This window comes from Fusarium venenatum (genome assembly GCF_020744135.1).
Source record: "Fusarium venenatum strain MPI-CAGE-CH-0201 chromosome Unknown EDB82scaffold_4, whole genome shotgun sequence".
Lineage (NCBI taxonomy): Eukaryota > Fungi > Ascomycota > Sordariomycetes > Hypocreales > Nectriaceae > Fusarium > Fusarium venenatum.
The window spans coordinates 6,589,400-6,615,840 of record NW_027072132.1 but is presented as its reverse complement, the minus strand read 5'-3'; the positions used below and the strand labels follow the sequence as shown (position 1 = coordinate 6,615,840).

Genomic DNA, 26,441 nt, shown 5'->3' with positions numbered 1-26,441 from the left:
CAGATTGAACCGTAGTGGGGATTTTCACAAGAGATTGTCTCATACACACACCAATAAAAAGTTAACGTCGGATATACTTTGAAGTATGCCTGTGCCGCCAACAGAGTAGACCAACTTTCTAAATTTGACCGCAAAGTCTGTCAGATTTGGTCCAACCATCCAGTTTCTAGGTAGATTTGAGTTTAGCGACAAGAATTGTTCAAACACAGGAAATCTTGACGCAGGCCCAGGTAGACTCGAAAGTATCAAAAAACGCCAGGTAACGAATTCTTCTATCAGGCACTTAGACCCTCCATTTCTGGCCCGGTGGCTCGTTATTTAGATATCATATTCCAATAACCTCGTAATTTAATTCATGAGGTCATCATCATAGTTGTTGTAGTCTGTCGTTAAATTAACTCCTGTCAGTGCTTACATAGACTATCTCCACAACGATCGTCCGTCCTACCGCTATTTTGGACCGAGTTTCGGTCGAACAACATTTTTAAGTAGGATTCATGCGGAGAAGAACAAATCTCACAGCATCATCGCGGACAAAGCATTACCTCGATTATAAATGTCTGTTGTTTTGTCAGCCGTCGTATCCACAAACGACAAGGATGACATTGACGATGAAGCTATAAAATGCCCAGCGTGGTCATGCAATTGAGAATCATAAAATATCTACAATAACTACAACCATAATAGTTACTATGTCAGCTCTAGCATACTTACCCTTCTCTTTTCCTACTGGGCTGACATCGCCCCAACCGTTTAATATCTCTGTCGATAAAGACTTTATCCAGCAGACTCAAGCCAAGGTCAAAACATGGCATTCACCTGTCAGTCTGTGGTCTAACTGGTCTACCGAAGGCCCTGACACAAACAAAATCGACGATGTTGCCCAATACTGGGCTAACGAATATGATTGGTTTTCCGTCCAGGATCGACTCAATAACGAGGGCCATCATTATGCAACTTCAGTCTCGAGTGACGGAAACTACACAGCGCCAGTTCCACTTCATTTCGTCCACCGAGAGTCCACCCAACCTGACGCTGTCCCTCTTCTACTTCTTCACGGATGGCCGTCGACGCATCTGGAGTGGTCTAAAGTCATCGAACCTCTTGTATCCGACGCTGAGACACCCTTCCACATTGTCGCTCCTGATCTACCGGGCTTTGGCTTCAGTCCTGCTCCTACGCAGCCCGGACTCAGTCCTCGTGAGAACGGAAAGGTCATGGATAGTCTCATGAAACAGCTCGGCTACTCCAGATATGGTATTGTCAGTACTGACTTGGGTTGGCAAATTGCCATGTGGATGGTTGGAGATGCAGAGTCAAGCATCATCGGACACATCACAGATTTCTTCTCCGCCCAACCGACCGACGATGACGTGGAGCGTCTGGCACGAAATGAGACCACCGAAGAGGAGACAGCTTACATCCTTTCTTCAAATGCGTGGTATTCTTCTCACTCAGCGTATTCTACTGTTCATACTCAAAAGCCCTTGGCTGCAGCCCTCGCGTTTGGCGATAGTCCCGTCGGCTTTCTCGGTTGGGTGTGGGATTTGATCTATGCGATATCAGATGGCTACAAGTATACATACGAGGAACTTATCACCGATGCGATGATGCTGTTTATCCCTGGCCCGTACAGCAACATTCGCGCTTATCTCGAGGCATACAGCGTATGTAAACTCATCCTCCATATAAGACAATAACTAACCAAGTTCTTAGCCAGGTATGATGGACTTCCCGAAAAGCAAGGTTCCCACTGGCATTTCGGAATGGGCCTTCACGAATGGGCCATTCCCTGACATTGTCGCTTCCGCTCTGTCGGTATGTTAATTCTTAACCTCGTTGTCTTGGTTGTGACTAATATTTGGATGTAGCCTCGAAGCTGGATTGAGAGAACCTCGAATGTTGTCTACTTCAATCGACATGACTTTGGAGGCCACTTTCCTGCAGTATCGCAGCCAAAGGAGTGGCTCCAGGACGTTCGGAAGTTCTTTTCGGGACTTAATTGAGAGATGTGACCAGAGGAACACAGGATGTGGAACGGTCAGATACGAGGGATGAGTTAGATTTACTGAATGGTAGAATTGGCTTGCAAAGTAGAGTTACGGTGTACCTCAGTCTCTGCAAATTGGTAAGATAAGTCATGGTATTAATTATATGAAATAGTATTAAATAATTTACTTATGCTCCTCCTTGACCCCGTTCAATCTGCTCATAGCGACTCCTCTTAGGTCGTCCTTCACCTCGAGGAGATGGTAGCTCAACCTCTACTGGACTGAACTTACTACCCTTTCGTTCATGTTGAACTGGTTCCGTCTCAATCTTGACGTCGATACGTCTGTGGATACCATTTGAGGTCTCAGGCACATCTGATTCGTCATCAAAAGATGCTTTCGCGGTTGAGCCGGCTTTTGACTTGTGTGTCATTTCTATGGATACGCCGTATCCTGGGGTCTTATCGTGTGCGCCGCTCTTGGAGCTGTGGAGTTTCGGGGTGTTGGAGTATGGGAGTGATGGGTATAGTTCGTCCGTCATCTTCTTTCGGGCCAGGTGGGTGATCATGGAGGCCATAGACATTTCGATGTTGAGCTTGACCAGGTATACAACAGGGTGGAATTGAATAAACACTGTTTGATTCGGTAGGGACATGAGGCCGATGAGCAGTATCTAGTCGCAGAGTCAGTAGTGGTCTAGAAGCCAGCAAGATTCGAACGTACATCCATTGCGACCGACACAACCATCAGTTTGGAGTTGAAGGAGACAAGTGGCTGATACTTTGTGAGGTGGCTCTCCTTTAGAAGCCTTTCTTTCACAATGTGAAGAAAGTACCAATTGAGAGCAGCATCAATAATACAAATCAAGATCTTTGAAGCTCTGTCCCAGTATTTGTTGATAATAACAAAGCTATAACATGTAAGTCCGAAGAAAGTCACGTCTTGTGATGGTTACTTACGCGTGGATGGGCGGGTCAACGTGTGCCGGTATAAAGATGCAAAAGACAGCAATGTTGATAAGTGTTGTGACAAAGGCAGTGCCCCATTTAAGGCGCCAGATTGTTTGTCGAGACTCGGCGATGATACTGATTCTGTTGATGATGATCTGGAATAACAGCTGGATCTCGAATACCCAGAAGAATAGGATAAAGAAAAAGACGGGAATGCTATTGAAGTTAGATCACGCGTGGCCAAACCTCTTCCAAATTGTTACATACCCAGGTTTAATGATGCCATTCAGGAATAGATAGCCGAGAATTCCAATACCCAGATTGGCTATGATCTCTCCCCAGATCATGTAAATGTATGTACTTCTCAATGGGCTGCGGTTCCGCCTTGTTTGCTTCATAGCCTCCCAAACGGTCAAGAAGCCAAACCCGAGGGAGAACCCCAGGGCCACGGAGGCAACCTTGTAATCCGAGATACTACTCATGTTGCGGCTGTGTGTAAAGAGTGACAAGAAAATGAAATTGATACCTGTAGAAGAAAAATGGAAATCTCGAAACAGGGGAAGAGTCTGAATTTTAGGATATGGCTGACACCATAGCTTCTCGATACGACCTCGGCAACGGTTAGACACTTGAGAAGACTATTGGGAATAAGTGGAATGCGAAATCTCCGCCGCCCCTCATGATAGAACAGTAATTGATCTCGGGGTGGCGATCCCGAGCCAGGGGAATGGGTCTAGTGTTATAGCTTGAAGTGTCAAAAACGTCGAGTCAGACTCTGGCACTGACGTCCTGACGTACTGACATAACATGCCAACGAGGCTGTGAAATCGTATGTCTATAACTTAAATTTGGCTCAAGCTGGTCAAGTTCATCGTATAGTTGTCATGTAGTCAACTGTCAAAATACCATAGAAGAATAAAAAAAGAAACGAGACCCAAAGCTTCGGGACCATTTGGTCCGCATCTCGGATACATCCCAGTCTAGGTATAGATCAGATGAGGCTGGCAAGCCTCAGTGGATAACGAAACTAATGACAACAGAGACTAGCCAGTTGATTGACGTGCGGATCTCCAGTATTCTACTGGCTGTGATCCAAAAAATTTCTTCTTCCGCGCTATAAACGGAATTATTCCGAGGTATGATGTTGCCCAGATCCACGCGCACAGTCGTTTTAAAACCTCGTCAGCCAATCTCTGATCATTGACAGGTTGTTTAATGTTAGAGACATGTTGATCGGAGTCCGGACTAATGCACCCCTGAACAAAACCTGGATGCCAATCAGCAAATCATCTCTCATCCTGGTCCATCTTGCTGCCGTCGCCACGTGTGCAAGACTCAGATTCGCGGCAAGTTCCGTCATGGCTACAGTACCCATCGTAAAGGAGGGTATCCAGGCTCAACTCGTCGCCGAGTTCTGATTGACAGAGGGTCAAAGAACATATCTATCAGTTATGACTACAGAATGATCTGCATCTCCGCTCGCTAGTCTGTCCCAGAACTCCTTCTCTGATCTTGTGAGCAGCGAACTCAGTCTAGTGATTGCAAAAGACTTGTCTCCGTAATGTTAGAGTTGAAACTAATCGCATTACCCCTGCTCTTTAACGACTCAATCTAGATACAACCATCTTGAATCTTGAATCATATGCTGAGTTTCCCCTGATCGACCAGTCTGAGAGCAGCCAATCGCAAAATTTTAAATCTCCACATTGATTTTCTTCCAACTCTCCCTTTCCTTCAATTCATTCCACCACTTCTCAACGGCTGGATACTTGGGAAGAAGCTCACCAAGCCCCAGCGACTCTGTCATCTGTCCATAAGGTAGATGGAATAGATCGGCGAGGGTGACGTTGTCTCCAGCAAGATACTTCTGCTTTGAGAGGATTCGCTCGTATCCAATGAATGAGGCATCCAGATCCTTGATTTTAGCTTTGACTATGTCTTTGTTGGTAGGACCAAGGCCTTTGCGAGGGTTGAAGACTTCCTCTGCAGCAATCGTACTGACGTTGGGGTCGAAGTAGGACGCTTCAATTGATAGAGCCTTCAAATTGTTAGCCAAGATCCAACATTCACATCAAGCTCTGGAGACTATACCTGCTGAAAGGCTGCGTATGCCTTGATGTCACTCTCGGCAGGAGACAAGTCGATACCTTGACCACGGTATTTGACCGCAAGATAGTGAGCAATGGCTCGGCTTTCTTTAAAGAAAGATGTTAGTCACCTGAAAATGTTTTAGTTATCAATCACAACATACCGAAAACACGAACACCTGCCTCCTCATCAATTAAGACAGGAATCTTGTTGAAAGGGTGAAAGTTGGCGGCGTATTCCTCTGTCTTATGAGCCCCAGCAAAGACTTCGACGGTAATCATTTCATAATCGAGGCCCTTTTCCTCAAGCACGGTGCGCACTCGGAGTGTGCAGGTTGATGCAGGGTATCCATAGAGCTTGAGAGTCATCTTGTAAGGCGATATTGAAGAATGCGGTATAGGAGAAAGTGATGTGTTTTGATTGAGATGAGAAGAGTGTTGTTGAGATTGAAGATATAAATTCCATGGTTATATATCGAATAACTATCTTGTTACACAGGCATAACTATTGTTTATTGTGGTTTAGATGAGTAATTCTGATTAATCCGACCCGGTTGGTCGCTCTCCGTTCCGGACGGAAGACGGACGAGTCTCGGACACCGGCACGTCGCCTATCGGAAGTGGCGCTGCGTGCGTCACGTTGGTCAGCCCGGCCCCCAAATTTGTAATTGATTATTGATATTGATTGATTAAACAGGTAATAAGCGACGCGATAAATATACTAATTAGTCGATTCAGATTGTCTTGAAACAGCCCTCAGACTACGAATACGGTTGAAAACTACGGTCGTTTCCGTTTTCTTCACAATCCCATCCTCTTGTCGTGGTTTGCTCAAGTAGATTGTGTCATCGGACTGATCAGCAAGTCGGACATGAGTGACGTGATTCGATGATATAGAAGTTGTAATTCGGCCGCCGGATGAATGTTCAAGATCGTTTCGTCCGAATCTGTTTGTGGATGGTCGATTGGTCTGTTGTTGCGAATCCCTGACAATATGGCCCAGGAGTGATGCTACGTTCATCTCGATGTAGAGTTTGAGTAGGTATACGAGTTGATGGAATTGAACATAACTGGCAAGATATCTATCAGCAGTGGCGACAATACTCTCGATAGGAAATACTTACACGACAGGGCTTGGGAGAAAAGTGGCCCCCATCAAGACAAAGTCCAGCGACACTGATATAATTTCCATGGTGACGTTGAAGTAGAAGAGCTTGTTATACTTGGTCAATCCATACTTGATCAACCTCGATCGAACAAGGTAAATGAAGTATACATTAAGTGCGAGATCGACAAGGAGGAAAATGGCTTTCTCGGTGCGGTCCCAGACAATATTGATTTCCTCGTAAACAGGAGAAATTTGCAATCGGGCGGGGATCCAAATACAGAAGCCGCTGATATTGATGAGAGATGCAATCAAAGCAACACCCCATTTGACTCGGTTGATATTCCTCTTGTTGACTAGGAGGAGTGATATTCGGTTGATGATGATCTGAAGGGTGAACTGGATCTGCATGCTCCAGGCGACAACTAACAAGGACAAGGTCAGTCGATTTTTCGGTATCTTCTAGTCTGTTTGGGAGACTAACTAATAAAGAAGAAGACCCAGAAGCTAGGCAGTAGAGACAAGGTCAGCATAACTCGGCGAAAACAACAAGATACGAACCTCGGCGGAGCGATTCCTCTCAACCAGCAGTAAGTGACAATGCCCATGACATTGCATCCAATCCAATCGAGCCAACACATGATGATATAAGCACTGAAGAGTCTCCCTCTTCTATAGGCAGAAAGAGTCTGTTGAATTGCCATGGAAGCAGTGAACAGGGTCGCTCCCAAGCTACAACCAAATATGATGCTGACGATATTGATCTCGAGATCCCCGGGCTTCTCGCTCTTGTACCATGGTGGAATGAGGAAACCCGCCATGTTGGCAGTTGGTATCGAATGTGATGTTGTATCCAGTCTGTTGGTGAGTGGGACATTTCCAGGAGCCTCAAAAGATATATACCAAAGAAGAACTTGAACGGCAAGCAGTCCATATCGACAAGGAATCTTCGATCGAGGAACTATTGTTTCATGGCGTGTTGGGGGAGGTCTGTGGTGTAAACTCTATTAAGGCATGACTCTCCTAGTGCCGCCTATGGTGGCCATTTAGCCATTCAAGGGCCGGAAATAACATTCTACTACACTCCATTACGATCCTGGGGAAACTAGATCTCCGACCCGGCAGATCAATTGCCTAACTAATATACTTATCGCAGCCGGACCTTGAATCAGGAACCACAAGGCTGGTTACAGCGAGATGAGCTGTCCATTCAGCGCCCAAGCAAGACAATACGAGGTGAATTAGACAACGGCCATTGTTATTTCTTTTTACGCCACAGTCATTAGTGCATGCAGGTCTCAATTCTAAATAGCCTTATTTGTCCAGTCGAGACTGAAAGCTGCGCCAGACGAGGATTATTCCCTCTTACTCTCGAGTGTTTAAATGAGATTCAGCCACATCACAGAAGCCATGAAGATCAGCTGAGGATTCTCATCAGAACCGATAGGAGAAGGCGTCTGGGTTTTATCACTCACCAGCCAAGCTGTAACGGTGGCGCACCCACTATAAAGCAGGGTTATGGTACTCAGCCCTAGCATGTTTCGGGGTCTTAGGGTAAGAATTTAGCTGATTCTGATTGGACTGCCTTACGCAGCGCCGGATAACGATCAAATGCGTATAAAACCGCCGAAAAATAATCTATTAATATAACGCATAGAGTAGCATTAAAGGGATATCGTGGGTAGTGAAGAAATGAATAACGGGGCTTTCACATGGAAAACCTCCAATGCAGGGATACGTGCGGAGTTTGGATCCTATAAAAACATGTCTTTTAGTTCTCTTCTTCCCTGATTGGTTTTGCTTTTTGTTTGTATCTGAAGAACTAAGCAATAATGGATGACAATTACTCAACTATTCAGGGCGCGATGGCGTCGCTGACGATACGACAATGGGTAGTTGTTACTATTGTCTCTTGGTTTGTCTACAAGATCGTAGAGGCTTTGTACAACATCTCACCACTTCACCCGCTGAGCAAGGTCCCTGGCCCGAAGCTGGCGGGAGCAACTTATTTGCCCGAATTTTACCATGATGTGATTCTTGTCGGCCGCTATACACATGCTATTCAAAAGATGCACGAAAAATATGGTGAGTAAACTCCTCGATTAGTCGGGTTTGTAATACTAACAGAAGGAAAAGGACCAATTGTCCGCATTAACCCAAATGAGACACACTGTTCCGACATGGCATTCTCCGATGAGATCTACGCTGTTGGTGGACGTAAGCGTGACAAGCCCTTCCACCAAGTCAATGGCTCAGCAGCTGGAACTGGCAACGCCTTTGGCACACCTGATCACGATGTTCACCGAGCTCGACGTGGTCCCGTAGCCAAATTCTTCTCAAGGGCCATGATTGCGCGACTTGAAGAAGAAGTACACGAGCTTGCCCAGACTCTCTGCAACAAACTACTGGCCGAAAGCAGTGGTAAAGAAAAGAGCGAACCTATCGATGTTGCACACGCATACAGTTGCTTCACCTCCGACGCCATCTCTAGATATTGCTTCGGTGAAGCCTTTGGCCTTTTGTCACGCGATACCTGGCGACCTACTTTCCGTGAGGCCACCCTAGCAGTTCTCAAGCCTGTGTTTTGGTTTCGATTTTTCCCGTTCCTGGTTGGAAGCGTCAAGTATGGTAAGCATTTCGTCGACTATCTGCCCGCGGATGCTGCTATGCTTGTTCGAACTCTGCAAATCGATATTCCTGCTCGTGTTACAAAGACCAAGACAGACCTCAACTCTGGTATCGTCTACGAACGACCAACTATCTTTGCCGATCTTCTTCAGTCCGAGCTTGACGAGAGTGAGAAGGGAACTGATCGTCTCGTTCAAGAGGCTGTTACTATCGTTAACGCTGGAACCGAGACCACAAGCTGGGCATTGGCTGTTATTACATATTTCCTCCTATCGCAGCCTGAAACTATGAGCAAGTTGCGGGCGGAGTTGGCCACTGTTGTCGACGATCCACGACACCTGCCTTCTTGGACAACGCTTGAGAAGCTACCGTATCTTGGATCAGTTGTCAACGAGGGCTTGCGTCTGTCGTACGGTGTTTCCAGCCGTTCTGCTCGTGTCCCCACAACAGAAGATCTTGTCTACCGCGGAGAGTTCAACAAGCAGCACACTACTGTCGTCCTTCCCCGTGGTTATGCCATCGGCATGTCAGCAGCCATTTCTCACCACGACGAATCCGTCTTCCCTGACTCATACTCTTTCACCCCTGAGAGATGGATCGACGATGATGGAACAATTAAAAAGAACCTGGAGCGATCTATGCTTGCATTCTCCAAGGGCAGCCGTGGATGTCTTGGTAAAAAGTAAGTGATATCTTAAATGCGAAATACGTGGACTTCTTGCTAACTCATTGCGTTCTAGCCTTGCCCTTTGCGAGTTGTACCTTTCTCTTACAGCTCTTGTCATGAGAGTCATGCCACACATGACTCTTTATAACACATCCGAGCGTGATGTCCGATACGATCACGACATGTTTATCCCTGTGACAGCCAAGGGAAGCACAGGAGTTAGAGTAACAATTGAAGCTTAAACAAAACGCTTACTTTAAGTAAGCGCTATATATAAGGATGTAAAATATATATAATAGAAGAATATACAATCTTTCCGCCATATCCCAACACCTCTCAGAGACTCATAATCATCACAGCTTTTCGTTCTTTTAGTTGATGTGGGCGTTGAAGTTGGTGACCTTGAACTGAGCACCGCTTCCGGTGAAAGGCTCGGTACCGAACTGGAAGGCTGTTGACAGATTAGCACGTGATTGACATATGAGATACGATTCAACGTACTAAGGAGGTATTGTCGGTTGGCAGGGTATCCCTGGGTGTTGGCAAGGTAGTTCCAGAATTGCTTAACATCAGAGTTGAAGTTGGTAACCGGGTTGGAGGCGACGAAGCTGTAGACTCGCATGCTACCGTTCATACCGGTCCAGAGCTCCCAAGAGCGGCCCTCGACGTTGGCAGTGCCAATTCGGGAACCAATGGGCTGCACGCCACCATATCTTGCGAGCCTAGATAGAGGTGTTAGTAGGTTTTTTACTAATCCAATCTTATGGGCAACTTTACCAGATCATCAGCTCGTAGTCACCGCTGTAAGTGACGTGGTTAGGGTCGGAAGCAGTGAAAAGATCGTAAGCAACGTTGGCGCGAACGTTGGTTCCGCTGTAGGACCAAGCGGCGGCGGACTGCATGTTGCTGATGGAGCTGACAAGGCGCTTGTTGCTGATCTGAAGACCAGAGTTGGGGTAGGACTTGACGTTGTCCTGACCGCCGGACCAGGTCCAGTCGGTGTGCCAGCCAGCACCGTTGCTGTTGGTCCAGTCGAGGTAAGTGCACTGAGAACCGGAACCAGAGCCCTGTCCCCAACGGTTGTTGTTGAACTCGTATCCGCCGTTGGCGTAATAGGAGTACTGGTCGCAGAGAGACTGAGCCAGTGTCACTGGGGCGAGAAGCCCAGCGAGGAATGCGAAAGAGGCCTTCATTGTGATGTTGGTTCTTTACTTCAAGAGTTTGTTCGAAGAGTGTTGGATTGGAAGAAGATTGTGATGTCTTGGCCGAGATTCCCTTTGGCATACACTCGAAAACTTATATACTTGCCTCACCTACAAACTACCCACTTACCAAGATCACGAAATCTTGAGGCTTCATACCTAATTGATCAACGGAATTCACTCCGTGGCTACATCGGTGCTCTCATCTGGCTCTACGGCCCGTCAGTTCATAGCAATGGGCAGTTATTCCAACAAATCTCAATGACCATAGTCGGTCCGTTTAGACAGGCGAGGACGTATTATTTGAGGTCTAATGCGAACTGCTGAATAGAAGCTGACGGGGATACCCCACGAACTGGGTTTAGTTGCCGGCTCTTGGTAAATGCCATGACCCGGGTTCTCCATAGATAATATTTGAGCGTTCCTGAAACAGTCGTACGTGCACCAATGGATTTCTTCCGTTTCCTCATACACTATTTCCCCACCAGTAGAAGTCTGTGAATGGGATGAAATAATGTCACATCGTGCAACCTTGGAAATACGCTCGTGACTAGCTGACCCCGGAGAAATGATTCCAGTTTGGATGGTACCCCAGCTAAAATATGGGACTGCTTCTACCCAGTGCCTTGGAATGTTCACGGCCGAAAACATGGTGTAACCGACGGAGGGCATATTCCGTTCTAGAAGTAGACAAGTCTTGAGTGTGGGGTACATACAAATGACGGTATAACGGCCCGGGACATTGGGTTGGTATCGCTCAATTGAGTTAATGGGAAGATGTGAGTGGTTTCTGTTTGGATAAGTGCGGCATCGATCGAGTCTAATCACCAAGTGCCGCCGCCAATGCAGTTGTTGTCTTTGATAAGAGACATTAGACTTTGGTTGGTTTGTACCTAGAGTGGGGGACAATGACTATCATATCATAACATTCCTCACAATATTGTCTGTGTATATAAGAACATGTCCGCCTCAAATTGTGTCCTTTATTCACTACCCTATATAGACGATATTCCCACTGCCCCTCTTTTCTTGTGTGTTCCGATTGATCGCAAACTACTACCGGATTGGACTTAGTCAGGTAATATCCCTTGCCGAAAGTTATAATATGCTCATCTTTGATATTACCATCTCCTCACCTCACAGGCTCACGATGCAGTCGAAGAAAAGGCAAGAATATTACAGGCGCGCATCGCACGCTCAGAAGCATGATCTCCCATTGCCACAACCGGGTAATTTGTCATGATGTTTCTACTGCTACTCTACGGTTGTCGGGCCTCGGTCAACCAGTCGTTACGTGACATCGTTCCCGCGGTTAAAAAGCATGTTGCGTCCAGCTGGCTGATTGCCACGTCTTGTGCTTCTTTTGTCTGTTCCTCGGATCGTCGCTGCTCTTTTGAGAATATTCGGACGAAATGGTCTATGTAAAGTAACATACTCCTCATTTTTGCATAATCTTCTTTACCCGCGGGAAGGACAGTATGACGCCTGCCAACTTGTTTGTTCATATACTGTAATCTAGGAATAATTGCCGTTCAAACATGTTTCGTAATACGGGCATAAGCTTTATTTTAGCTATGCATGCGAAATTAAAGTGCCACTATTGATGGTTGAAACACCTCATTAAACACGAGAATGATCAGCTAAAATGCCTTCCATGAAACTGTTAGCGTTTTGAAACATCCCAGTAATGAAGCGAGATACAGGGATTCTATACGGACCCACCATCTCCGTCCTCCCTCATTCAAGTCGAATTAGGCTACATCAGCCAAGTTTATCAAGTTTATCCGTCGATTGACAGCCGTTTTGACTGTTTCGGAGTATCTAGTGACCTGAATATGACGGATCCAGTATGATCAGTTACTGGGATGTCTTGAATATGCCGTCGCCAGGATCCGTGAGTGACGGCAGGGATAGAAACAAGATGGATATATAAACAACTTGAACTTCGCTCTATTGGAATCTTCTGAGACTTCTTCTTCAACAGGGACTGCCAGACAGAACCTATTCGCTTCTTTCTTCCATCTCACGAAAAAGACCCTCAGGTCAGCTTCAACTTTATCCAGCAACATGCGTTCACCTCTCGCTTTCTGTCTCGCCCTCCTGGGCGCTGCTCAGCTCGGAGACGCCGCCTCAGCTGGCTGTGGCAAGGCTCCCCAGTCCAGCGGCACCAAGTCCATGCAGGTCAACGGCAAGAACCGCCAGTACATCCTCCAGATTCCCAACAACTACCAGAACAACAAGCCTCACCGACTTGTTTTCGGTTACCACTGGCGTGATGGCAACATGAACAACGTTGCTCAGGGTGGTTTCTACGGTCTCCAGGGTCTTGCTGGTGACTCTACCATCTTCATTGCCCCCAATGGTCTCAACGCTGGTTGGGCTAACCAGGGTGGTGAGGATATCACCTTTACCGACCAGATGCTTAAGTTCGCCAAGGACAACCTTTGCATTGACGAGAAGCAAGTCTTTGCTACCGGCTGGAGTTATGGTGGATCCATGAGCCACAGCGTCGCTTGCTCCCGACCCAGTATGTTATAACTCATCAACTCAGACGACCGCATATATGCTAACACTCATACCACAGACGACTTCGCTGCTGTCGCAGTCATCTCCGGTGCTCAGCTCTCTGGCTGCAACGGTGGAAACTCCCCCGTCGCCTATCTCGGAATCCACGGTGCTGCTGACAACGTTCTCGGAATCAACCTCGGCCGCCAGCTCCGCGACAAGTGGATTGGAACCAACGGATGCCAGCAGAAGAACGTCAACGACCCCGGTCCCGGTGCTCAGAACCACGTCAAGACTACCTACCAGTGCAGCCGCAAGCCCGTTACCTGGATCGCCCACGGTGGTGGCCACGTTCCCGACCCCACTGGCACCAACGGCGCCAAGTTCGCTCCCGGTGAGACCTGGCAGTTCTTCAACGCTGCCGTTGGTGGTAGCCGCAGCACTGCTGGACGTCGCTGCTAGATGTATCTCCCGGGATGGTGTGGCCTTCTTTTGGAGTCAAAGTAGGAGGCCGTATTACTCTGAGGGATTGTGGAGGAAATCTTTATTCTTGTACATAGTGACCCAGAACCTACGGGTTATGTTATATAAAACCAGTCTCGAACCTTGTCAATACTATTTCGCCTGATAGTTCTATCAGACACTCACAGAAAAGCACATCACAGTACATACAATTATAAGCTTAACAAAGTGAAACGTAGTTAAGATCTAACTAGTGATGTCCATACATTTTGTAATCTCAAATGTCTCCCAATGGCGTTGCACTCAACCTTTCCCTGTTACTTGGAACATTTACTATAGGCATAGCAGTTCCTGTCATTAAATGACGATGTTGTCTTTCCTTTTCCAGGCGCAACTCCAAGACTCTTCAACACTTTGCTGTAAAGTTGACATGACTTGTCCGTGTTGTAACCGAAACTCATGCATTGCTTGTTCTTCAGACAAGTTTCCGCACATGCACTTACACTCTTCACCGACGCCGTTGTGCTAATTATAGACTTGGTTGGGGCTCTCGCGCGCGTCACACTCCTGTTGCAGGCAGTTTGTGAAGGAGGCTTAGCGTTGGTGATGACATAAGGCGTACAAGTAGGTGATATTTTCTTTGCAGCAACTGTCGCTTTGGGTTTGGTGGTGGTGGTTGTCTTGACGTGCTTGTTCTTTGACGCTTGTGGTTTCTTGTTTGTGGCGGGCTTACTGTTTGTCTTGCCGGTGGTTTTCGAACTGCTGGTCTTCTTTCCACTGCTCTTGGAGTTATTGCTTTGAGTTGTACTCTTCTGCTTGGTAGACTTTGTGTTGCTCTTTGGCTTAGTCTTCTTGGCAGCGGTAGGGTCAATCGCAGGCAGTGGCTTTGATCCTAGGCGACTGCCAAAAATACCGCTACCACCGCCTCCGATGCCATTGCCAGTCATGCCAATGTCGTCGCTGCCAGAGCCTCCTCCCCCAGTTCCGTCATTAACGTAGCCTATACAGCCTTCCGCAATAGGATCGGATTTCAAGGGCTCTATCAACGGGAACTTGACAGCTTCGTCATCGTCCCATTGATAAAATGCGTCCAGAGCGTTTTCGAAGTGAATGTTCCAGGCGATTCCATAGCAATCACCCTCAATGCTCGTGGAAATGTCCCCATTGTCGTCAAGGACTGCGTTAGCCTCAAAGCTGCCTTCTAGGACAACAGAGGGCGTGTCCCTCACACCCCCCTTGAGAGTCCAATAATCGAATAAGATGCCAAGTTTGACCCCGGCACTGACTGGTAATCCTAAGCTAGCCTCTAGCTTGAGCTCTCCAGTGGCTTCAGACCTAGGCTTGAAGACTGGTTTAAGACCATTGGAGTGACTTCTACTGTCGTCGAGGAAGTCAACCAAGATATCGATGTTTTCCCACTCCACTGAAGCTCCAATGAGCAGGGTGCCTGTGGCTTCGATGGTGATCCCAGCTTCGATACCGACGCCAATGTAGGGTCCAACCTCGAATAACTTATAGATTCCGAATGATCCGATGGTTATTTCAATAAAGTCTTTGCTCCATTCCTTTTCATATTTGACGAACGCCTTTAGGCCGAGGTTCAAGCCAGCCTTAAACTGGGCTTGGAACCCTACCTCGGCGACTGTGATGCCAGACAGAATGCTGGCTTCAATAGTGCCTGTAAGTTGCGCTTTACCACTGAATCCACACTCGACACAGTATAAGACGAGCCCATAGGAGAGATCACGCTCGATGAGACTGGAGTTGTCCCCACGTTTGTGATGGCCATTTGGGTCAGCAACTTCGCCTTTGGCGTAAGAGTCGTCCTTTTCACCACCTTCACTCCCCCACTCGATGAGCTTTGCAGCACTGTCCCATGGAGCATCAGGGTCTGGGCCAGGCATTCCAGAATCAGGATCTGCATCATGCAGGTATCGATTCCATTCAAGGGTGTAGGTACTTGTCCCACGTTTGTCGAGAGCATGTGGTTCAAACATCTGTGTAATAATCTTTTAGTCAGGAATGCAGAAATATATCATAAGTGTACTTACGGCTCTCTTATCGAGGGCACGTCTCACGTTTAGAGTCCCAAGTGGACCCCAATTAAGAGTGAACCGTTCATAGACATCAGCATATTCGGTTGTAGCACCTTTGGCTACAAAGATATTTGTATCATCGAAGAAGGTGATGGACTGGGCCAGGAACAAATCGTTTGCATGATCCTCACCACAGCCGTCAGTTGATGTGATGAAGATGATCTTTTTGCTACCCTTCCACTGGCTCTTAGCATAGTTGTAAGCAGCAGTGTGGGAGATAACACCAGTAAGAGTTCCCTTTGTACAAGTGACGGTTGAGACAAACTTTGAATGATCGAGAGGGACAACAGGGTACTGGAAGGTGAAATTGGCCTGAGAGAAGATACCATCGTCACGCTTCCGCATTCGCTTGGTACCTGGCTCTGAGCCTGGTGAGCCAGCCCATGCCAGCATGACATGGGTATCGAGTTCGAAGATAGAGAAGTCTTTGGGGTCGACTTCAGGAGGGACTACAGGCTCAAGGGCGGTAGTATTCTCGCCTAAAACCGCGGTTTCGGCATCATCTCGACGGCCAAGATGTGGTAAGCTAGTACCTGGAGCAGCGTTGGTGTTATAAACGAAAAGAAGAATGAAAAGGAAGGATCTGATGCTCCGCGAAAGAGCCATGACGAGTAGTGAATTCAAAATTATATTTAATGTTTTGTCAGAGAAATAGAGACAAAAGAGAACTGTAGTATGAGTGTTGGGTTTGTGTCGTGGAAAATAGAAGATGGATATGAAGGACGTGAAGTTAGAAACCCGGGGAGCTCTGCACAATTGTATCGTATGGCTTCACCGAACAACTCGAGGTTTAACATAATCTCTATGTTGAGCCATGCATCACTCAAAGACGCCTCATATCTGGAGATAGAGTTTGTTGTAAGACTATGCCTGAAGCCCCCAAGGCCTGCTGCAATCGGAACTGTTTAGCGAGCCATCTTACGATTCTAATTGTCCTCTGGTTCAGTGACTGACAGTAGACGTTTGACTTTAGCCTCGATTATAGTCTAGAGTCAGAGTCGGAAGTGTTACTCCGCTGATTAATTTCGTTGAACCGGGAGTAACTTGCACAAATGCGGGATTAACTCGTCAGACCATTTTGCCTTTCGCATCTGGACTATGTGCCGCATTGATGGATAACTGTACCAGTATCGATAATAAGATTTCTTAGATTCCACGTGGTTTCCCGAGTGCAGCTCGGTTAACGGTTGACTGGTATGGGCGGCCGATCTGAACTCCTAGAAGTAAAGATGTACGAAATCCTAGTGGCTGTTGAAGTTTGTGTCTCATCACTAACATCTGTCCTGAACGCCACGTGCGGAAGACGGTCCATGGCGCTGGAATTTAAGCATACCATTACCCTTAGCTATAGATAAGCTGAGCCAGTAGTAGAAACGACTAAAAGAAGCTTGTCTTGATGCTAAAGTCGCGTTCAGCATTTCGGATTTCCCATTTGGAGATAGTATATTGATAAGGACGACAAGCTTTGTAGTCACGTGAAGAAAAGAAGCTTGTTTTATTTTCTTGGGAGCTTATCAACGAGTTATCGGTTGATGCTTATTCCTTCACAACATGGATGTGTATAGTAATTATACATATGTAACATACTAGGATAAGAGCACTGCGTCCATATAATTTGTCTCGCAGTAGCCAAGTGACAGTAGTATGAAAATAAATAACTCTTCAATGACAAGTTGTAGGGTAAATATCTGATATTAAATCTTTACATTAAGCTATCGAGATGCGGGAACTAGTCCATTCGCCTAATTCTTTAAAACTTAACTGAGTCTAGTTACTTTTCGACTTTCGAGATGCGAAAACAAATTGTGGCTTGCTGAAGATGGGGAATGCAACTTTCCTGTGTCCACCATTCCTAGATTCAAGGCCTGGACAACGCCTCTTTTGTGAGAACATTCGTTTCTGAACATTTGTTTCTCTTAGCTTGATGTAGTTGTATTTCCCTATCGGTAGAATAGTCACAGCTTACAGTTATGGATGTTTGCAATGCCATCTCACAACAAGCACAGAATGCTCCGTTGTTCAAACTATAGACGGGTGGCAATAGTCCGGATATGGACTATAGGGAATGGCAGTCGTCTATGCTCGATCAAAGAACCGGGACGTAAGTTGTATAAATCTCTCATCGTCGAACCACAAGCCATTGGTTTTCATCAACAACAAAATCATATCTTCCATCCTTCCTCCTACAAACACACAGACACTTATCTTCACTATGAAGACAATTCTATTTTCCGCAGCCCTCGTCCCCTTCTTAGCAGTCTCAAGTCTGGCAGCTGGCGACGATGATATTACCTGTCGCACAGATCTTGGAAAGACATCAGTCGCCAAAGTCAAGACTGACACTGTCACCCAGACCGATCCCATCAAGCCAACCACGACAGTGACAGTGATCCCTACTGAGACTAAGGAGGTTGGTCGCTGGTCAACTGTTACCAAATTCTCCACAAAGACCTTTACAGTCACTGGCAAAGGTGACACAGATACTGTTAGCACAACAAGTACCTTGTTCAAGATTGCTACTGTCAAGGTCACTGTCACAATCACTGAAACTTCGACAAAGACTGGCACAGTCAAGTCCACCCGCACTACTGCAGTGCCTACCACTGCAGGCTTCAGGTTCATCTCAGACACTGTCAACAAGGAATCTTTTGCACCTGTCGCTGGTCCCCGAAAGTTTGCCAGAAATCCTCATGCCCCTCCTTTGATCAAGCCTGGCCTCAAAGCCTTCTCTTTCCCAAAAGAGGTGCACTGTAAGTTCTCAACACATATGAGCCACAGATGGTATAGTTATTAACCTCCAAAACAGGCACAAAGTTGCTTCCCAACACGAACACTAGAACTGTCAAAAAGACAGGCAGTCCCACTACCAAAACTGTCTCTACTATGCGGACAACTATCAAAACCGCAACTATCAAGACTACCACCACTCTCATTCCTGATGACGCTTCTGTCACAAAGACTTTCACTAGCACTATGAGCCTCACCACTTACTCTACCATTTGGAAAACATCCACCAAGTCTGCCACCGCTACTAAGACAAACATTATCAATGGCCCAACCGAGTACGCCGCTTGTGCAGAGGGAAACATGTTTGGCCCCAACTTCAAGAGCGGAGGTACTGGATACTACGTCACCAACGTACTTAACAACGGTCCTGGTATCCCATCCGACTACAACATTGTGTCAAATGGTGCCGACTCTGCAGCAGAGTGCTGTACTTCTTGCATGCAATTCAACGGCTGCGAGACTTGGCTTTTCCGCGAGAGGAACCGCAACTGCTTCCTCCTTTACCACACCTTGAAACCTGGCGAAAGATGCGCATCACAAAAAAACCATCCCAACTTTTTTATGTCGAAGAAGGGCGACGATACAGGGGCTGGTTTTGTCGCGGGCAACGGTGTATGCGGGTTTACATACAGTGGAAACAGTGATGGGTCATTGTTCAGCGTCGATCTGTAAGGCATTTCATTTGTAGTTCCTTATTTAAGAGAGATTCTAGTCATACCTAGTCAATAATCAAGATTGAGCTTTTGCCAAGGTTTTGAGTAATTGACGTGACATCAGTAACTTGTCCTTCAATCATCGTACCGAAATGCTCCCCATCAAAACCATGAACATGAGAAGGATCAACTGCGGAGTTTGCTCTTGAAGGCAAATTATAGTGGCAGTGACGTAGGGTTTCAATGCAAATAACCGTAATTGAAATAATGAGATATGGTTTAAGTGCCTTCGACCAATCATCAGTCTGGCCCCCAAGGGACAGTAAGACCTAGTGGAAGCGTGTCAGACCGCACTGGAGGCAAAGTTATAGGGTGGAATGTTCAGTTTGTTTCTGTTCGTCATTATCACTACTCATACTGTATTTCTTGATATAGTCAATCGCAACTTGAACACTCCACTTACGTAGTTGTCTCCCCTATTTCATGCTTGGCCATGCCTGGTGGAACGGAGATAGTGGGGTCTTGATGTGAGTAAGGATTAAATCCGCCAAGGTCCGACGTACGACCAAGTAATGGTGGTGTTCAGGAGATAAAGATGGCTATCGCCGGATCAGCAACAGAACAGCGGCGTTGATCAATAATAAATATTTACCAACTTCACCACATGCTATCACAGTATAACACCATCGTACCATTACTTACTGACTACTTTACTTTTCCACATTTCCACAATGACTAAATTTGAGACTCGACTCTTCATCAATAACGAGGTGGGTTGTGGTATCCTACAGCCTCTCAGATCTAGACTGACCTGTCTCTAGTACGTCGACTCCAAGTCTGACAAGAGAATCAGCGTCCACAACCCTATCGACGGTTCGTTGGTTTCAAGCGACGTTCATGTAGCTGGCCCACAAGATGTCGACGACGCTGTAGATGCAGCCCAGGCAGCTTACAATGGGTCCTGGAAGACCTTCACAGCTGCTCAGCGAGCGGAATGTATGGTGAAGCTTGCTGACCTAATTGACGCCAAGGCAAAGGAATTAGCTGTGCTCGAAACAATCGCTATGGGCCAGCCCACCAGCATTGCTGTCAATATCACCAATATGATGAGCGGGCTCTTCCGCTGTAAGCATTATTATTCTCTCTTATACTTGTCATCGTAATTGACGTAATGGCTGTAGACTATGCCGGATGGACTGACAAGATTCGCGGCGAGCAATTGCCTCCTGAGGGAGGCGTCTACAAGATCATGAGCCACCACCCGTTTGGTGTTGTCGCTGGTATCAGTGCCTGGAATGGCTCTTCGGTGTGAGTTTCCCCGAATTGTTTCGCTATGCGCTTGTGATACTAATCTCCGCTCAGACAACTCGGTCTGAAGATAGCTCCCGCAGTAGCTGCAGGGAACACGGTACGGACCAACCCGAAGATATACTCATCGCCAGCCTAACAAGGTCCAGATCGTTTACAAGATATCCGAAAAGTCTCCGTTGGGTATGCTCCAGCTCGGGCATATGATCAAGGAAGCTGGATTCCCACCTGGCGTTATCAACATCCTCAACGGCGCAGGAGAAACTGGTTCTCTTTTGGCATCGCACATGAAGATTCGCATGATTTCCTTCACTGGATCTGGCTTCACGGGAAGAAAGATCTCTGAGGCGGCAGCGAAGTCCAACTTGAAAAAGGTGGCACTAGAACTCGGCGGAAAGTCACCCGTTCTTGTGTTCAACGATGCCAACACGGAAAAGGCAATTGAGTTGTACGTATCCTTTACTACACCTACTAATCATGGCGGTCACTGATGACTGTAGCTGCACTACAATGTTCCTCTTGAACTCTGGTCAAGTGTGCGCGGCTCCAAGCCGAGTCTATGTCCAGCGAGACGTTGCGGCATCATTCATTGAGGGCCTCAAGACACGATACTCAGAAGTTACTTCTGGTGTGGGAGCCGACCCCAGGGAGTCTTCGACCTTTATGGGCCCACTTGCGGATAGTATCCAATTTGAGCGTGTAATGAGCTTCATTGACTCTGGTAGCAAGGAAGCTGAGCTTGCGGTTGGTGGGCACCGTGTAGGCGAGAAGGGATACTTTGTCGCCCCGACTATCTTCATCAACCCCAAGCCCGGCGCTAAGATTTTGAACGAAGAAATCTTCGGCCCAGTCTTGACGGTTATCACTTTTGACACTGAAGAAGAGGCTGTCGCACTAGCCAATGACACGGAGTACGGACTCGCTGGTAAGTAATTGTCCCAGAGCAAGGTACTAAGTAGATAAATGCTAACTTAACACTAAAGCTTATGCCTGGACCGAATCGCTGTCTAGAGGCTTGAGAATGTCGGATCAGCTTGAAGCTGGTGTTGTAGGTATCAATGGAGGTTCACTGGGTGTTATTCCTTTCATGTCCGTGGGTGGATTCAAGCAAAGTGGAACTGGCTCGGAGTCTGGATATGAAGGTATCAAGGAGTATCTCCAGACCAAGTCCACTTTGATCGCTTTGAATTGATAGCGGACAGGGTTTTATTGGTTTAGGATTGTATCTTCTAGTGATTAGCCATGTGAAGTGAACTATCTATCATTTTCCTGTTTCGCGAGAATGGCAACACAGATTACAAAGATTGCCCAAAACGGTATATGGTGGATCAGATACGATACTGTCTATCTTAAAAGAGCTCTCGCCTAAGCATCTCGATTATGCAGCTATGCTTTATGCTTATACTTTGCTTACGAGAGACCACTCAAGCTTTTACCCGCTCATTACCGCAGAATATCAGCCAATCGCAAACATAATTTCGGAGCTTTTGTCCTGTGTAAAAGGCTTGTTTATTCGTATTGACACAAATACGACAAGGTATGGGCGGCCGCTGCCGACTTGCCGTCCGCCCCTCCAATTGACAGACCAATAAAAGCTAGTTGTGGTTGAGGGTTTTTATCTAAGTGGTTGCTAGTAGCGAACTATTGACCTGCCACTCGTAAGGAGGATGAACATTGAGACCGTAGTGTGTTAACATGCTTGATACACTAGTTGCTTAATATTGACGAAACAAACTAGACTATATTCTGTATAAGTATTGAAAGTAATAGCGTATGTTTCAAACTATATTGTGCATTGGCTGGTGATCTGGTACCGTCTTCTCGGTTCTATGTCGACATTGACACATGTAGTTTCACTTTACGTATGACACGTTAACTACTGTTTTAACTAATAGATACAGGATCTACGTCGTAAATGGGCTCAGTCGTCGGCTACACGGCATCAAATGCGCCATGGGTGTACCTGAAGCTTCCTCCGAGCAGTCGGCCGCTCTGTCAATCAGGGCTCCGTATTGGCTCGTGGCATGTTTTCCATTCGAATAAAACATTGATCGTCATAATCACAGCTTACAAAGACATTCCCTTGTATCTTTGTAACAATTCTTAAAGATATTTTGTGGATATAGACTAAGAAGATCAAGGAAGGAGCTTAAATACTCCATCGGCTTTGGAGCGACATGACAAGTATAAATAGCTTCGACTCATCCAGTCTTGTCTAAACCATCAAGCTTCAGACTCACACTCAGAAACAACAAGATCATCCAAACCCACAGTTCCCAAAAACAAACTACAAAATGCAGTTCACCGGTCTCCTTTCTCTCGCCGCCTTGGCCACCATGGCATCGGCCGCCTCCATCAAGGTCAACTTGTACGTCATTCCCTTCCTTTACGCCATGTCTATCAACTAACCAACATTCAGCTACTCTGATACTGGCTGCCGCAACTTCATTGGTTCTCGGTTCATCGACTACAACCCCAACCAGGGTGGTACTTACCACAGCGGTGGCCCCGCTGGTTCTCGTGGTGGACTTTACGTTGATTCCAACGGATCTGGTCTCTCCTGTACGTTTAAAAACTTGTACTCTCGATATAAAATGTATTCTAACGGACGTGAAATAGACCGCGGCTTCAGCAACCACGCTGATGGTAGCCAACCCTTCACTGGCAACCTCCGTGATGGCCAGTGCATTGGTACAACCAGTGGACTCTACGCTGTCTTTACTGTTTAGATGGTCGATTCCAAGACGTCAAGCCTTCTGAGCCTGGAAATGCTCTCATGCCAAGACCTTCAGAGATAGCCATGCCGCTAGGATAGTATTCTATAGAGGACCATCGGATGAATCATGCGCTAGGCATATTTGTCAACAACAGTCATTTCTGTCGACATATCTTCACCAAGTATAAATACAATCTCTTATTACCCGAGTATCATGATCTCGCCATTGATCGTAGCGCTATAGACAGCTATTGCCACAGTCGTCTACCAGGTTTGCTCATCTTGTTAAGAAGAATCGACAATCTTTCCTGTGACGTCTCTAAATACAAAATGTGAATCTCGATAGGAGCATAGATATAGTCGCAAAAGACGAGATATGCATGGACTTATTCAGTAAAGGCCGACTCGAACTGCGGGAATCATGCAACCACAGTTGGAACCAATAAGTATCCATTATGCCCCGACGCCGAATACATACGCGGCAAGGAGAAATGCAAGAAGGGAACCCTCTGCACGCGATGCTGAGGAAACCTGGACATCCTCGGGCTCGCCATCTTCTGTCTTTTCAGGCTGGATCTCAACCGTCTTTGTCGCCAACTCATCATCATCGTCACCTGTAGTCCAAGCTCCCGTGATCTTAGCCTTGAGAGTACTGCATGCGTCAGGCCCAACGGGTACAAGATCCGTGATAAAAGGCTCGTCACTACATTTCTCCCAAAGAACTCGAAACTCAGAAATGTGCTGAGCCTGCCAACTTGCCCATTCTGAAGCCCATTCAGAGAATTCCTCGGCGGATGACCCCGTGATGGCGGGCAGCTTACACGGGTCTGCTGTGTTGTAGAGACTTCCGAGAGCAAACGACACGCCGAGTTCAGACATGTCCATTGGTGGTGCTGGTGCACCTGTTATAGGAAGCGAGTTCCTAAACTCCCAGCATGGTGGCACTGTCAAGGAGGGATAATCAGAGAGGGTAGCTGGTGTTTCGGTTTCGGTTTCGGTTGGGGTTTGAGCCGCTGCCTGTACAACACCGAGGGCCATGATGGCAATAGCTTTGGAGAAGGACATTTTGATTGTTTGCAGCTGATAGTATCGTAGTTGGTTTTTTCGACAAGACTCAGTCTGAGATGAGCAGAAAACTGCTAATTTATATGAAAGGTTAAGAATGAAGAGAGGCCTCGGGTTTTGTTGTTATTGGAAATTGCAGTCAGCTTGGTTGTGAATTAGGTAAGGTGCGGTCCTTGGCGGTGTGTTGTATAGCCTAGCCATCTTCTTTGACCCATAAAATACCAATCTGGAATAGGTAGTGGCCGAGATTTTTGCTTACACAGCCTCAATTTATCTGGTGAGAAGTGTAAAACAAGCTTATTGTAATTCTGAATGCGGACATATAGCCGACTGTAAGACCGCTACTATGTGATTCTTATATATAGGGAGTCTCTGGTTCACAGTACTGGTGGCCTTTGATGTTTCCATTCAAGACATGTTTGAATCTTAGGAGGGGCTTCATGACAACACAATACTTTTGTCCAAAATGCGGATTTTATTGAACGCCTATACTGCAATGCTAATATGTCGCGCCAGAGATGTAACAAAGTCGCAAAAAATGCATCTGCCAGTGAGTAAACAGTTCAACCAATCTCCCTCTCCGTCCTCTAAATACGATCTGGAGAATTTTCCACGTCTGGCTCAAATCAACATCCTTTACTGGGTCTGGACATAGATGGAGGACGAGCCACTGCTCTGGTAACCCTCAGTAGCCAAGATCTGGTAGTAGTGGTTTCCGAGGTTCATGCCAGCCGATCTCCAAGCATTGAAGTGGTTCTGCATGTTGACGGAGCCGCTGGTGCGCTTGTTGCGGCGGATGGACCAGTACTGGTTGAAAGTCTGAACACCGTCGATAGAAGGCTGCTGGTAACGGGTGGACATGTAGAGATCGTAGGTATCACCGTCGGTGTAGACAGTACCTCGGTGCTGAGCCTGGCTACCGGGGTTGTAAGAGCCGTAGCTCTCAATGACCTGAAGCAATTGTTAGTATCTAGGTATAGAACAATTGAAGTCAGGGGGTCACTTACGTAGTACTCGACGAGAGGTCCGCGAGTCCAGCCGTAAACGCAAAGGTATCCGTTACCCTGAGGGCTGAAGGAACCTCCGTAGTTGATGGTTCTGCGTATATTGTTAGTAGGACGATCTATTAAAGCCCAAAATTTAAAGACTTGCCGGCCAGTACCAGGGTTCCATCCCTTTCCACCCACAAAGTTGCCAGTGTTGCGCCAGTCAACTTGGTAGTGGCTGCCCTCGCCCATACGGTACTGAGCATAACCACCACCATCAGACCACCAAGAGTAGAAGTAGCCGTTGTGGTAACCTTCACTGTTGCCAGTGACTTGGCGAGCTTCGAGGACGGAGGTGGCGTTACCGTCATCACGCTCATCGAGGAAGTCAAAGGGGCGTGCAAGTGCCCCAGTGAGTGCCGAGACGGCAACGAGAAGGGATTTGAACGAGACCATGATGGTACTAGATGACGAGAGGGTGGTTCTCAAAAGAAGTGTTCAGAGTGGCTGACTGTTCAGAGAGGGCTGACCTGGTGAGAAACTCTTCAATAATCGGCGTCAAAGCAAGTCTTATATATAGTTGTTTTTTCCATTAAAACAAACATCATGCCAAGAATCAAGTGGCTAATATTGATAGCCGCAGAGCCAGCTTGAATCTCTTGGCTACTACGTTGTTTCGGAGACTAACTCCATTCTTGGTTAATACCATCAAAAACAATTATAAACTCATCATGGTGTTGCCCGCCCCTCCTCCACCCATATCGAATTTCGCATTGTCATAATTTAACCTATGGAAGAGCCAAGACGGTAAAGTCTCTCATGATCACCTTTTGAGGGGGACACAAGTATATCCACAAGCACGATCGTTTGATGCGATTCGTCAGCCCCAAAAACAGTGACATGCACAGATCAAAGACTAGTCATACTCCTGCAGGCACTGAATGGCCACACCTTCTTTTTTATTCTGGCTAAAAGCAAATATCTAACTCCTTTCATCCGTTTCTCGAGACTATGTCTTTGCATCTCGCCAGTTCATTTTAATTAGGAGGGGGAATAGATAATGCGGAATTGATAGGGCCAGTGGTACACTGTTTGTCAATATTGCAACCATGCGGGATAAATTACAGACAGGTCATTTCAAGGACGAAAAAGAAAAGGTGGGACGAGTGATATGATGACGGTTACTCTAACCTCTTCCCGGATTTTCATCTCATGCCGAAGACGACTACCGAG

At 46.7% G+C, this 26,441-nt stretch overlaps 12 protein-coding genes across 12 annotated transcripts; 5 read left to right on the top strand and 7 right to left on the bottom strand.

Moving 5' to 3' along the window:
- Positions 1–692: 692 nt before the first annotated feature.
- On the top strand, positions 693–2,197 carry EDB82DRAFT_453260 (Alpha/Beta hydrolase protein; the record flags this gene model as incomplete). Its single annotated transcript, XM_025725431.2, has 3 exons — positions 693–1,667; positions 1,717–1,818; positions 1,872–2,197. The coding sequence occupies 3 exons, from the start codon at positions 693–695 to the stop codon at positions 2,004–2,006; spliced, it is 1,212 nt and encodes a 403-aa protein (XP_025594031.1). The 3' UTR covers positions 2,007–2,197.
- Positions 2,179–3,423, bottom strand: EDB82DRAFT_562815 (uncharacterized protein; the record flags this gene model as incomplete). The annotated part of the gene is made up of 4 exons (XM_025725430.2): positions 2,179–2,664; positions 2,715–2,901; positions 2,951–3,157; positions 3,209–3,423. 4 exons carry the CDS (start codon positions 3,421–3,423, stop codon positions 2,179–2,181), a joined length of 1,095 nt encoding a protein of 364 aa, XP_025594030.2.
- Positions 3,424–4,595: 1,172 nt separating this feature from the next.
- EDB82DRAFT_517783 (glutathione S-transferase) lies at positions 4,596–5,441 on the bottom strand. Its single transcript, XM_025725429.2, has 3 exons — positions 5,193–5,441; positions 5,033–5,136; positions 4,596–4,979 (listed from the first exon to the last, which is right to left on the bottom strand). The coding sequence occupies exons 1-3, from the start codon at positions 5,395–5,397 to the stop codon at positions 4,635–4,637; spliced, it is 654 nt and encodes a 217-aa protein (XP_025594029.1). The 5' UTR covers positions 5,398–5,441; the 3' UTR covers positions 4,596–4,634.
- Positions 5,442–5,749: 308 nt separating this feature from the next.
- On the bottom strand, positions 5,750–6,954 carry EDB82DRAFT_530686 (uncharacterized protein; the record flags this gene model as incomplete). The annotated part of the gene is made up of 4 exons (XM_025725428.1): positions 5,750–6,098; positions 6,153–6,558; positions 6,618–6,640; positions 6,695–6,954. The coding sequence occupies 4 exons, from the start codon at positions 6,952–6,954 to the stop codon at positions 5,750–5,752; spliced, it is 1,038 nt and encodes a 345-aa protein (XP_025594028.1).
- Positions 6,955–7,998: 1,044 nt separating this feature from the next.
- On the top strand, positions 7,999–9,670 carry EDB82DRAFT_469038 (cytochrome P450; the record flags this gene model as incomplete). Its single annotated transcript, XM_065607922.1, has 3 exons — positions 7,999–8,218; positions 8,270–9,443; positions 9,502–9,670. 3 exons carry the CDS (start codon positions 7,999–8,001, stop codon positions 9,668–9,670), a joined length of 1,563 nt encoding a protein of 520 aa, XP_065463557.1.
- On the bottom strand, positions 9,500–10,754 carry EDB82DRAFT_352717 (concanavalin A-like lectin/glucanase domain-containing protein). The gene is made up of 3 exons (XM_025725426.2): positions 10,206–10,754; positions 9,930–10,150; positions 9,500–9,879 (listed from the first exon to the last, which is right to left on the bottom strand). The coding sequence occupies exons 1-3, from the start codon at positions 10,619–10,621 to the stop codon at positions 9,800–9,802; spliced, it is 717 nt and encodes a 238-aa protein (XP_025594026.1). The 5' UTR covers positions 10,622–10,754; the 3' UTR covers positions 9,500–9,799.
- Positions 10,755–12,416: 1,662 nt separating this feature from the next.
- On the top strand, positions 12,417–13,783 carry EDB82DRAFT_352712 (Alpha/Beta hydrolase protein). The gene is made up of 2 exons (XM_025725425.2): positions 12,417–13,157; positions 13,215–13,783. The coding sequence occupies exons 1-2, from the start codon at positions 12,698–12,700 to the stop codon at positions 13,595–13,597; spliced, it is 843 nt and encodes a 280-aa protein (XP_025594025.1). The 5' UTR covers positions 12,417–12,697; the 3' UTR covers positions 13,598–13,783.
- A 77-nt stretch (positions 13,784–13,860) lies between these two features.
- EDB82DRAFT_562806 (uncharacterized protein) lies at positions 13,861–16,299 on the bottom strand (the record flags this gene model as incomplete). The annotated part of the gene is made up of 2 exons (XM_025725424.2): positions 13,861–15,594; positions 15,649–16,299. The coding sequence occupies 2 exons, from the start codon at positions 16,297–16,299 to the stop codon at positions 13,915–13,917; spliced, it is 2,331 nt and encodes a 776-aa protein (XP_025594024.1). The 3' UTR covers positions 13,861–13,914.
- A 1,606-nt stretch (positions 16,300–17,905) lies between these two features.
- EDB82DRAFT_569712 (aldehyde dehydrogenase family-domain-containing protein) lies at positions 17,906–21,880 on the top strand (the record flags this gene model as incomplete). The annotated part of the gene is made up of 10 exons (XM_025725421.2): positions 17,906–18,443; positions 18,500–19,092; positions 19,451–19,455; positions 19,810–19,903; positions 19,955–20,258; positions 20,315–20,441; positions 20,496–20,541; positions 20,591–20,889; positions 20,942–21,366; positions 21,425–21,880. 10 exons carry the CDS (start codon positions 17,906–17,908, stop codon positions 21,631–21,633), a joined length of 2,640 nt encoding a protein of 879 aa, XP_025594022.2. The 3' UTR covers positions 21,634–21,880.
- An 855-nt stretch (positions 21,881–22,735) lies between these two features.
- On the top strand, positions 22,736–23,170 carry EDB82DRAFT_481287 (uncharacterized protein; the record flags this gene model as incomplete). The annotated part of the gene is made up of 3 exons (XM_025725420.1): positions 22,736–22,809; positions 22,861–23,003; positions 23,061–23,170. The coding sequence occupies 3 exons, from the start codon at positions 22,736–22,738 to the stop codon at positions 23,168–23,170; spliced, it is 327 nt and encodes a 108-aa protein (XP_025594021.1).
- A 381-nt stretch (positions 23,171–23,551) lies between these two features.
- Positions 23,552–24,361, bottom strand: EDB82DRAFT_352691 (uncharacterized protein). Its single transcript, XM_025725419.2, has one exon. The coding sequence runs from the start codon at positions 24,220–24,222 to the stop codon at positions 23,611–23,613; it is 612 nt and encodes a 203-aa protein (XP_025594020.1). The 5' UTR covers positions 24,223–24,361; the 3' UTR covers positions 23,552–23,610.
- Positions 24,362–24,676: 315 nt separating this feature from the next.
- EDB82DRAFT_517773 (putative xylanase) lies at positions 24,677–25,734 on the bottom strand. Its single transcript, XM_065609021.1, has 3 exons — positions 25,375–25,734; positions 25,230–25,320; positions 24,677–25,173 (listed from the first exon to the last, which is right to left on the bottom strand). Exons 1-3 carry the CDS (start codon positions 25,662–25,664, stop codon positions 24,859–24,861), a joined length of 696 nt encoding a protein of 231 aa, XP_065463556.1. The 5' UTR covers positions 25,665–25,734; the 3' UTR covers positions 24,677–24,858.
- Between the last annotated feature and the right edge of the window lie 707 nt (positions 25,735–26,441).

Coding starts and splice junctions, on each gene's coding strand:
- EDB82DRAFT_352691 (XM_025725419.2), bottom strand. CDS start 24,222: ATGTCCTTCTCCAAAGCTATTGCCATCATGGCCCTCGGTGTTGTACAG.
- EDB82DRAFT_517783 (XM_025725429.2), bottom strand. CDS start 5,397: ATGACTCTCAAGCTCTATGGATACCCTGCATCAACCTGCACACTCCGA. Junction 5,137..5,192: donor GGCAGGTGTTCGTGTTTTCG/GTATGTTGTGAT, acceptor CTTTCTTTAAAG/AAAGCCGAGCCATTGCTCAC. Junction 4,980..5,032: donor CATACGCAGCCTTTCAGCAG/GTATAGTCTCCA, acceptor AACAATTTGAAG/GCTCTATCAATTGAAGCGTC.
- EDB82DRAFT_352717 (XM_025725426.2), bottom strand. CDS start 10,621: ATGAAGGCCTCTTTCGCATTCCTCGCTGGGCTTCTCGCCCCAGTGACA. Junction 10,151..10,205: donor GACTACGAGCTGATGATCTG/GTAAAGTTGCCC, acceptor ACCTCTATCTAG/GCTCGCAAGATATGGTGGCG. Junction 9,880..9,929: donor CAACCGACAATACCTCCTTA/GTACGTTGAATC, acceptor ATCTGTCAACAG/CCTTCCAGTTCGGTACCGAG.
- EDB82DRAFT_352712 (XM_025725425.2), top strand. CDS start 12,698: ATGCGTTCACCTCTCGCTTTCTGTCTCGCCCTCCTGGGCGCTGCTCAG. Junction 13,158..13,214: donor CGTCGCTTGCTCCCGACCCA/GTATGTTATAAC, acceptor CTCATACCACAG/ACGACTTCGCTGCTGTCGCA.
- EDB82DRAFT_517773 (XM_065609021.1), bottom strand. CDS start 25,664: ATGGTCTCGTTCAAATCCCTTCTCGTTGCCGTCTCGGCACTCACTGGG. Junction 25,321..25,374: donor TGGAACCCTGGTACTGGCCG/GCAAGTCTTTAA, acceptor CAATATACGCAG/AACCATCAACTACGGAGGTT. Junction 25,174..25,229: donor GACCTCTCGTCGAGTACTAC/GTAAGTGACCCC, acceptor CAATTGCTTCAG/GTCATTGAGAGCTACGGCTC.